Consider the following 10,529-nt stretch of genomic DNA (forward strand, 5'->3'; position numbering starts at 1 on the left):
TCTTCATAAAGAGCTGAGAGAAAACAGAAAGTACATAACATCATACTGGGACTGCAGTATGCAACTTTTTAAGCTTGAAAAACAGCAGTAAAATGGATAGTTTTGGTACTTTAATATTATTTTGCCAATCAGATGTTACAGGAGTAAATAAATATTTTATTAGCTCTAGCTATTCTGTAAGTGCTAACCTACATATTTAAGTACTTAGCCTTGTTTTGTTAACTCTTTACTTATCTATTATCTATTATCTGCATTCAACATCCCTTACCAAAAAGTAGTATACTCAAGTAACTTATAAGTATACTTTTTATGAACTAAGTATACTTCCTGTGAACTAATACTTAGGTAAGTATACTTTTCAGATTACTTTGAATGTACTATCAGGAATATACTTAACAAAAGTATACTTAGTTTATACTGATGAGTACACAGACAAAGTTTAAGTATAATCCAAGTATAACATACTTGATATACTTTAAGTATATTATCCAATAGTAGTTAAAACTTAGTACAAGTATATAAAAATGTTGTACCTGCTTGCAACATGGAGTGTTATTTTACTGTATTAGCTGGCTTGTTGTATAGCTATTTTACACATTGGCTGCTTTGCCATAACACATACACTGTGAGTGAACCTGAAGTGTACTGCTTATACTTGACTACATTTACACTTAAATACTACTATATTTACGTATATACTGTTTATAGGTTCAAGGTTGCCAGTTGCCACACACAAGGTTTGGAAGGGATCAACGTCATCAAAACACTTGATGACGTTGATCATTTGTATGTTGCCGAATGTATATGAACGTGACTACAATATGATGATTCATGTGCAGTGTGTATTTTCTTTTCTTTTCTTTTCTTTTTTTTTAAATTGTAAAGCACTTTGGCACAGTGTTGTTGTTTTTAAATGTGTTTTATAAAGAAAGATGGATGGTACTTTAAGTATGAGTTGAATTCTGATTTGAGCATTGTGTACTTGTGTGTGGCAACTGGCAACCTTGAACCTATAAACAGTATATACGTAAATATAGTAGTATTTAAATGTAAATGTAGTCAAGTATAAGCAGTACACTACAGGTTCACTCACAGTGTATGTGTTATGGCAACTACCTCAAAGCAGCCAATGTGTAAAATAGCTATACAACAAGCCAGCTAATACAGTAAAATAACACTCCATGTTGCAAGCAGGTACAACATTTGTATATACTTGTACTAAGTTTTAACTACTATTGGATAATATACTTAAACTTAAAGTATATTAAGTATGTTATACTTGGAGTATACTTAAACTTTATATTCCTGATAGTACATTCAAAGTAATCTGAAAAGTATACTTACCTAAGTATTAGTTCACAGAAAGTATACTTAGTTCATAAAAAGTATACTTATAAGTATACTTGAGTATACTCCTTTTTGGAAAGGAAGTTTTGAATGCCATGCCCATTTGTCACATTTGCTCTCACAGGGTTGGCGCCCAAACCCTGTAACACTTTCATTCAGTACCTCGCATTTTTCAGTTCTTCGTTCATTAAAGTGCATTTTTTTCCAAGAGGTGTTTATTCACATGAGATACCTCTCCACTCAGCTATTTGATTCAAAGCAGACTGTGCCAACTCAGTAGCGTAGTGGTAGAGCGTCCGCCCTGCGACTGGGAGTTCGGGGGTTCAATCCCCGGCCGGGTATAAGTAAAGTATATTGAAGTTAAAAGAGTAGTACACTATTAACTTTATAAAAGTGCAAAGTAAGTAAAGCAATAGTGTGCTTGAAGTACACTAATGAGTATACGAATGGTTTACTTTAACTAAAGAATAGTACAACTCAAGTACAGGAAATAGTATAATTTAAGTATACTTATATATAAGTAAAGTAACCTTGAAGTTTACCCGAGTATACTCAAAAATGGGCCAAATCAGGGTACTTTTAGTATAAGTATACTTTGTAAGTATACTAACTAGTACATATGTAAGTACACTACTAGTACATAAATACAAGTATACTTGGTAAGGAAAGTATACTTGATAAAGTATACTCAAACTCGTTTACTTCTTTTTGGTAAGGGATGGCTGAGCAAAGCAAATTATTGTCTTAATTTTGTGTGGAAACTGTGATGTGTCACCTCTGACAGCCAGCCAGCTCTCTGGTGATTCTCCAGAGTCAGAGACGCTGCACTTGTAGAAACCTTCATCAGACTTGGAGACACTGTGGATGGTCATCTCTCCTGTTGAGCTGCTCCTCATGAGGAAGCCATCTTTATAGAAATCAGCTGTGAGGTTGGAGGGAATCATCTGGGCTTTACAGCGCAGAGTGACATCACTTCCCTCCGTCACAGGGAGGACAGGACTCTCCAGGATCACAGAGCCAACTGAGCAACATGAATTTCATTAAAAGGTTTTATAGACACTCCTGATGTCATGCACAGTAGAAAGAAAACTCTATAATAGTTGATTCAGCCAGTGGGACATCAGCGATAACTCCCTGCCATGTTGCCACAACTCAAAACATCCTTGTGTTGCATCCATTTTAGCAAATGGTTGCTTTTATGTGAAAATCGTAATAATAGGACCCATTAGAAAAACCCTGTTGACCTCATGACCTTTCCTCTGGCGCCACCCTATGGTCAACAGGTACAAGCCCCATTCTCCAGTTACTTGCATTCCCCTGACATCCACACACACAATGGGGCTCCAGTGGTGTTTTCCAGACACACACAGTGTACAGGTGTGTGTTTTTGGAGTGATGCCTCAGTTACTGTAAAGCTGCTGTACCTGTGACGGTGATGTTGACGGCGAAGCTTCTCTCCTCCTCTTCGTTCTCACACCAGTACTCTCCGCTGTCCGCTGGATAGGCGGTCTCCACGGTGCAAGAGGAGCCATTTGACTGCTCCCTCATGGAAACACATGGGTTAACCTTCCCCTTGATGCTCCTCATCACCCTCCAGCCAGTGGAGCCATTAAACCCCTCACAGTGAAAAGATGCACGTTCGTATTCAAAGAGCTGCAGTCTGTTTGGAGAGACACGAAGAAAAGCTGCGTCTGAGACAAAGGGACAGAGAGAGACATCAGATGAAAGAGGTTTATCGGAGACGCTCGTTCCCCAAGTGATGAAACATCCACCATTTGAAACATGTAGTCCGTGTATTCGACCAAAAAGATAAACAGCACTAAAATACTCTACATATATGCTCACTTTTCTTTGAAATATCAACAATCTGAATTCATTACAGAGTTTAAATCTGTTCGGAATTTGATTATTTAAAGTTTCAACAAATTATCAGATAATCAAAAGCCTTATGGTGGCTGCTACACTGAAGAGCAGACACAGCAGAACTTCCCGAACATTTTCAATCAAACTTGATCAAACTAGATCAAACTTGGCCAAAGTCAAAGGTCGAGGTCAAGGCGGGAAATGAAAGTTTGCCACTTGATAATAGAGGAGCATAAATATCAAAACAGAACTTAATGTGTTGGTGCAGCATCTCTCTGACTGTATTTCTTTGGTATAAAAACAAACTTTAAAAGTCTTTATTTCTCCACGCTGTTGAAGAATTCGATATGTTGACATAAAATTCAAAAAGTTCACACAAAACAAAGCAGCTACGTACCACGTTTCTGAGCACAGCAGCCATGCAGAACCTGCAGCATCAAAACATCCATCACTGGAGAGACAAAGACACACAGACTCATATCTCAAATAGATGCGGATTTGTGTCTGCAAGCTAAAATACAAACAAACAAACAGAAAACAGCACACAGACACACAATACAAAGACATAACTGACCTGCTGACAAAATATTATATTGATGCTATCAGTGCCAGGATTTGCTGTTATACTTCAACAGGTTTCTTTGTCAGTACTCACCCAGTGTGAGGAGGAGAGCTGTGACCTCCATGCTGCCTGCTGACTGTCTGAGCATCAAACTAAAATCAGCAAATGTCTGACGTTGGTGAGAACCTCCTCTTCCTGTGCAGCTTTTTATTTTTATTTTTTTTTTCCCTGATGCTAATGTTACCGCAAGTTGTTGTAGTTTTAGGTTTCCTCAAAACTTCTTAGAAACAGAGATGTGGTAGCCGGAAATGTATAACTAACAAACTAAATAATTTACTAAATAACTACATCAAACTGTTTTGGAGCTCACTGTAGCTCAGTTGAGTTCCCTCTTTGGCTTTAAAGTCAAAATACAAATAATGTAAGAAAACTACACCTGTATAATAAGTCTAAAAGCATATCAGCTATCCTTTTTTTTCCCATTAATGACCATAGAGCTCATTATCTTGCAGGGTCAGGCTCTTAATTGAGGGACAACATATCAAGATTATCACAAATTATTACTCCATAAATGTACAATTCAGATAATCTCAAGGCTAACACAGACATCCTGTCCAAACTCCATCTGCCATCCTACAGAATATCCTGCACTTTGGAGGAATATGTGTAGATGTCACCTGAAGAACCGTTTCCTGAACAAGCTAAGTAGTGGTTATGGTTAGGAAATGGTCATGGTTAAGTTTAGAAAATCTTACCTACCTAAAAACAATCAGTGCTCTAGCCTGGATTTGAACTTAAATCAGCTCAGTAGAAGTCATGTTGATTAACCGGTGCATCATGGCATCACCAGTGTCCTGATTAAGAGTCTGTTGCTCCTTTAACACTACACCACGGCGATATTATCTACAGGACTACCAGGGGTCGCCACTACAGCTCGTACTAACCTCCTGCACAAACGACCTATGGGTTGTTTTTTTCTGGAGGACAGTCTCTTAAAAAAAATAAAAATAAATAAGAGAATTTCATGTTGAAAACACAGGCTTGTAGAGTTAAACCAGTCCCCTCAGTTGTCATATGGAAATACTAAAAACAAACCCATTTCTTCCCAGGTCAGTCTCAGCTGATTGGTCCACCTCAGCCAATAGTAGCAATACTTGGAGGTGACATAATTTTGCCGTGCCACCTGGAACCTTCCATGGATGTTGCTGCAACGACAGTGGAGTGGGCCAGACCGGACCTGGAGCCCAGATTTGTCCACGTGTGGCGTGAAAGGCAAGACTTTCTGGCTGATCAAAACCCGTCCTACGAGGGAAGAACGTCTCTGTTCACTGACAAACTGAAGGACGGAGACATTTCACTGAAACTCTCTACAGTCAAACTCTCTGATGAGGGAAAATACAGATGCTTCATTCCTACACTGAAACAAGACTCTTTTGTTGAGCTTGTTGTTGGTAAGTGGGCATACAGGTACAGTGCTGTATCTTCACTGTGTGGATTTTGTTTTAATTCATCCAAAGAAGGGTTTTGCAAGGAGCAGCTTGGGCCACACTTTGGTCTTTAGCTCATGACCCATGTATTAGCAGATTCTGTAAATCAATAGACAGTGCTGGACAGAGAGCTCTATTGTAACCATAGATACCAGATTTACTGGATGTTAAATGGCTTTGTGGACCCCAGAAAAATAAACATGTTCATCATCACAGCCAACATCGTCAGGCCTAGCAAGGTTGTGTTTAAGACACTCAAAACGGGGTGTGTGCCTATTTATAATCTCAGTAAAGGCACCATAGAAAAATTTCATTCACTTTTAGCGTAGAGGTTTGGCAGTCAGAGTTGAACCACCTCAGTCTGTTCCTTCTGCAGTAAATAGAAAAACAAAAGAATCTGGCTGCTGTGTCAAAAACAAATAAAACAAATATTTCTTCACAGGGCAGCCTCAGCTGATTGGTCCACCTCAGCCAATAGTGGCATGGACAATACTGTAGATGGATGGATTTTGTGCAAAATAGCATTCTATTTTCATTTTAATCATTAGTTGAGGTTTGTCGTCTCCCCCCTCATCAGGTGCTGTCTCCTCTCCTGTCCTCATCATGAGCAATAGCAGCAGTGGAGTGGTTTTAGAGTGTGAAAGTAAAGGCTGGTACCCAGAGCCTGAGCTGTTTTGGCTGGACGCTGAGGGAAAGCTCCTCTCTGCTGGAGCTCCAGAGACAGTCAGAGGTCCTGATGGCCTCTATACTGTCAGCAGCAGAGTGACTGTGGAGAAGAGCCACAGCAACAGCTTCACCTGCAGGGTTCAACAGAGCAAAATTCAGCAAACCAGACAGATGAAGATTCATGCTTTAGGTCAGAAGAGTTTTTCTATTTTCGTGATGAATGCAGTTGGTCTAGTTTTAAACAGTTGAGGGTTCATTTTGGATTAACTCCATGCTGTTGTGTGTTTTATCTTTTCAGAGAATTTCCACGCCTCTAACCCTGTTGTTCCAATCACCATCGGCTTGTCTGTTGGCTTCTTGGGTGTAGTTGCAGCTGCAGCCGTCTTTCTTGTGTGTAAAAGGAGACGTAACAAAATCAGTAAGTAAAAACAAAACAAAACAAAAAAAATCTTAATTTCAGTTCATCATCACTGTTCTTTGGTTAGTGCTGTGATGGATTACATCAAGAAAAAAAAAACTTGTTTTTGGCATGAAATGAATTGGAATGCAATGCTTCATATGCTGTAATATCTTCCTATTAGCTTGGTAAATGTTCTGTACAGTAATTTTAATGAAAAATTCACTCAACCATCATATTTCTTGTGCTTCTGCAGTTGTCATTTTCAATTTCACACATTTTTTTTTCTCCTACAAAAGGCAACATTGCAGTAACATGAACGTCTGTATGCACACAGAGACCAAAATGCATCATGAGGAAGAAGCAGGGGGACAGAGTCGCTCATGGAGGGAAAAGAGACACTGAAGGATCCAGTCAACAGAGAACAAAGAGGAGAAGGAGACTCAAAGAGCCACAACCGAGAAGTTGAGTTTCGAACAGAGGGAGAAAGAGACCAAGCGCAATTATTTGCAGAAAGACGTGAAAAGAAAAGGGGAGAGGAAACCAAATCTAGTCGTGACACAGAATTTGAGAGTCAGACTGCTGGAAACCAAACAGCAAAAAGACATGAAGTGACAAATCAGGACAACAAAAACAAAAACCTTGAGGAACAGCTACAAAAGAAAGAGAATGAACAGAAACATGAGGAAGAGGGAGCTGCTGAATTGAGTAGTCTTCAGCCAGTCAGTAGAGAAATGACAGAGCAGACAGAGAAGACAAACCTCAAAATACAGAATGAGAAAGCAGGTGAAAATGAAGACCTCACTGTTGAGACAAAGCCTCAGACAGATCAGAAACAACAAGAACCCCGCCTGGGAAGTCAGGAGGAAAATACAGAGCAGCCGGAGGATTTGGATAAGAGAGAAGCAGAGCATCAGGGAAAGCTACAGGAGAAAGATCAGGACAAGGGAGAAGGACAAGACAATGCAAAACCCACTGATGAGACAGAAGCTAGTTTTCAGACAGAAATAGAAAGAGATCAAGAACAACGCATTGTAAAAGGACGTGTAACAAGACTGGCGTTGAAAATTGAAGACAAACAAGTGGAAGAGTTACATAAGGCAGAGAGAAAACAGCAGAATGAAGGCCCAAGAAAAATGGGAAAGGAGATCAGACCAGTCCATAGGAGGGCAGAAGATAATGTTAATGTGGAAGAGACAGAAAAACAGGGGGATGAGAGAGAGGAGAAACTGCAGTCAGTCAATCAAGAACAAGCAGAGGAGAGAGAAAACCAACAGCTCCATCAGGAGACAGGGCTTCAGGCTGAGCAGCAACAGAAGGAAAACCCACCAGAAAGTCAGGAAGAAGTTGAGAAATCCAACATGGATTTGAATAAGACAGAAGAAAAACATCAGGAAAAAGAGGAGAAAGATCAGGGAAGAGATGATGCTCATGAAATGGACAACACAGAATTTATGATTCAGGCTGATGGCCAAAAAGACCAAAAACAGAGAGGAGAGGAGAGCAACACAGAAAAGGAAAAACCTGAGGGAGAGCCACAAATGACAGGGAATGAAGAGAAACGTGTGGAAGAAGCAGCTGCTGGACCGGCAGAAAACAAGGAGCTGGAGAACCAGACAGAGCAACTCAACATGCAACAAAACGAGACGGAGGGACAGACAGATGAGAAAGAGAGGCAGCCCAAGTCTGTGGATAAGGAAGAGACAGGGAGTGAAGGAGACAAGGCAGAACTCAAACTGCAGGACAAACAAGTGGAGACAGAGACACACAAAAACAAAGAGCTGTTATTAGAAGCAGAGAGAGAGAGAACAGCATCGAAGACAGAAGAAACACTGACCAGTGAAGAAGGTGCAAGCGCTGGAATTTCAGCAACAAACATGGAAGCAGAAAAACACAAACAGCAAAACAATACTAACTTGGAAGAGACAGAGAACCAGAGTGATGAGAAGGAGAAGAGGCTTCAGACAGAGGAGAAAAAGAATACAAACCTCAAAATACAGAATGAGAAAGCAGGTGAAAATGAGGAGCTTAGAATTGAGACAGGGCTTCAGGCAGATCAGAAACAACAAGAAACCCCCCTGGAAAGTCAGGAGGAAAATACAGAGCAGCCGAAGGATTTGGACAAGAGAGAAAAAGAGCATCAGGGAAAGCTACAGGAGAAAGCTCAGGACAAGGGAGAAGGACAAGACAATGCAAAAGCAAACAATGAGAAAGCACAAAATGATATTAACGTGGATGAGACAGAAGAACAAGGGGATGAGAGGGAGAAAAAACTTCAGTCAGTCAATCAAGAAAAAACAGAGAATGACAAAGTGGAAAAACATGAAAAAATAAACATACATGAAGAAGCAGAGGAGAGAGAAACCCCACCCCCAAATCATTTTATGAGAAAAGGATATGTATCAAGACGGGTGAAGGATTTTAACAAGAAAGAATGAGAAACAGAAGAGTCACGTAAGTCAGTGAGAAAACAGCAGAATAAAGGCACAACAACAATGGAAAAGAATACAGGAGCAATCAATGAGGTAGAAGATAATGTTTATGTGGAAGAGACAGAAAAACAGGGGGATGACAAAGAGAAGAAACTTCAGTCAGTCAATCAAGAAAAAACAGAGACTGAAACAGTGAAAACTGATGTCAAAATACATGAAGAAGCAGAGGAGAGAGAAAACCCACAGCTCCATCAGGAGACAGGGCTTCAGGCTGAGCAGCAACAGAAGGAAACGGACAGCACAGAATTTATGATTCAGGCTGATGGCCAAAAAGACCAAGAACAGACTGGAGATGAGAACAACACAGAAAAGGAAAAACCTGAGGGGGGACCAAACGAGGCGGAGAGACAGACAGATGAGAAAGAAAGTAAACCTGAGTCTGTGGATCAGGAAGAGACAGGGAGTGAAGGAGACAAGGCAGACCTCAAACTGCAGGACAAAGAAGTGGAGAGAGAGAGAGATGGAAACAAAGAGCTGTTATCAGAAGCAGAGAGAGAGCGAAAGAACAGCATCGAAGACAGAATAAACATGAGGAAGTTTCACCCAGTCAGTAGTGAAATAGAGAAGACAAAATTCAATGATATTGATGATGGAGCTGGAGAAAATGACAACTCCAGACTTGAGACAGAGCTTCAGACGGATCAGCGAAAGACAGAGAAACCCCTGGAAAGTCAAGAGGAAACTACAGATCAGTTTAGATGTATCACATTTTCTTCAGAAATACATTATGAATCGATCAAAAACCATCCATAATCCTGCTTGTTAATGTTGGACGTCAAACTCAGATACTTTATGTTTTATGACAGGATATTTCAAAACTCTAAATATTCTACTTAAATACTTGCATGTTTCTTCATTTTGTATTTTTTTTCCCCCACACATTCGTATTGCTTTGTGTTGCTTGTTTTGAATGTATCATTTCATTGTAATAACTTTTGCCTTGTGCCTTGGTGACAGTTTATACAAGACTCTTCTTTAATGTATCATAGCTATACTACACTGTGACCTATTATTTTCTGAGTGTAAATAAATAATTCACATTCACCATAAATAAATCACAATGAGATTGCTATTAACAGAAAAATGCATAAATAAATTGTCTTCTTATTTATGATATTTTTTAACTTTTAATTTTGTATTATTATTTTCATTATTATTTTTAGCAGGCATATTCAGTGCTTTCCTAAAGTTATTTATTTATTTATTTATTTAACTTTTTTTCTATGTACAAATAGAAACAGAAAGGTAAACGAGCCCTCTAGAGGAACGAGTTTTAATTACAAACACCCCACTATCCCAGATCAAAATTACGTAAAATGCATAAAATACACTAAATTTTAGCAAAGAAACCATATTTTACACTTCAGTGGGATATTTAAATTTTCTTTCTACCCTTGAGTAGCCGACAAGTATATAGCTCACACATATTAAAAGTAAGAAAATAAGATAGTAGCCTGCCCTCAACGATACTGAAGCAAACAGGCATTCATTTTTACAATATTGTTAATTAGGATGGGACCACTATTGGATATGAACTACAAGTATGCAGTGGTTTTTAATTTATTTACGCACTGGATGTTTTATTTTTTAGTTTCACTGGTTGATGATGTTTTTTTCCATGTCAAAACCTGATGTGAGTCTGTCTGAGCTGCACACAGGGAGCAAACACCAGGAAGAGCCTCCATATGATTTTTTTTTTTTTTTCTTATGATTTT

General features: G+C 39.2%; 1 protein-coding gene across 1 annotated transcript; it reads left to right on the plus strand.

The window, feature by feature from the left end:
• The first annotated feature begins 3,937 nt into the window (after positions 1-3,937).
• LOC115377041 (butyrophilin subfamily 1 member A1-like) lies at positions 3,938-6,351 on the plus strand. The gene is made up of 4 exons (XM_030076893.1): positions 3,938-3,950; positions 4,882-5,223; positions 5,837-6,115; positions 6,224-6,351. Exons 1-4 carry the CDS (start codon positions 3,938-3,940, stop codon positions 6,349-6,351), a joined length of 762 nt encoding a protein of 253 aa, XP_029932753.1.
• Positions 6,352-10,529: the final 4,178 nt, after the last annotated feature.

This window comes from Myripristis murdjan, chromosome 18 (genome assembly GCF_902150065.1).
Source record: "Myripristis murdjan chromosome 18, fMyrMur1.1, whole genome shotgun sequence".
Classification (NCBI taxonomy): Eukaryota; Metazoa; Chordata; class Actinopteri; order Holocentriformes; family Holocentridae; genus Myripristis; species Myripristis murdjan.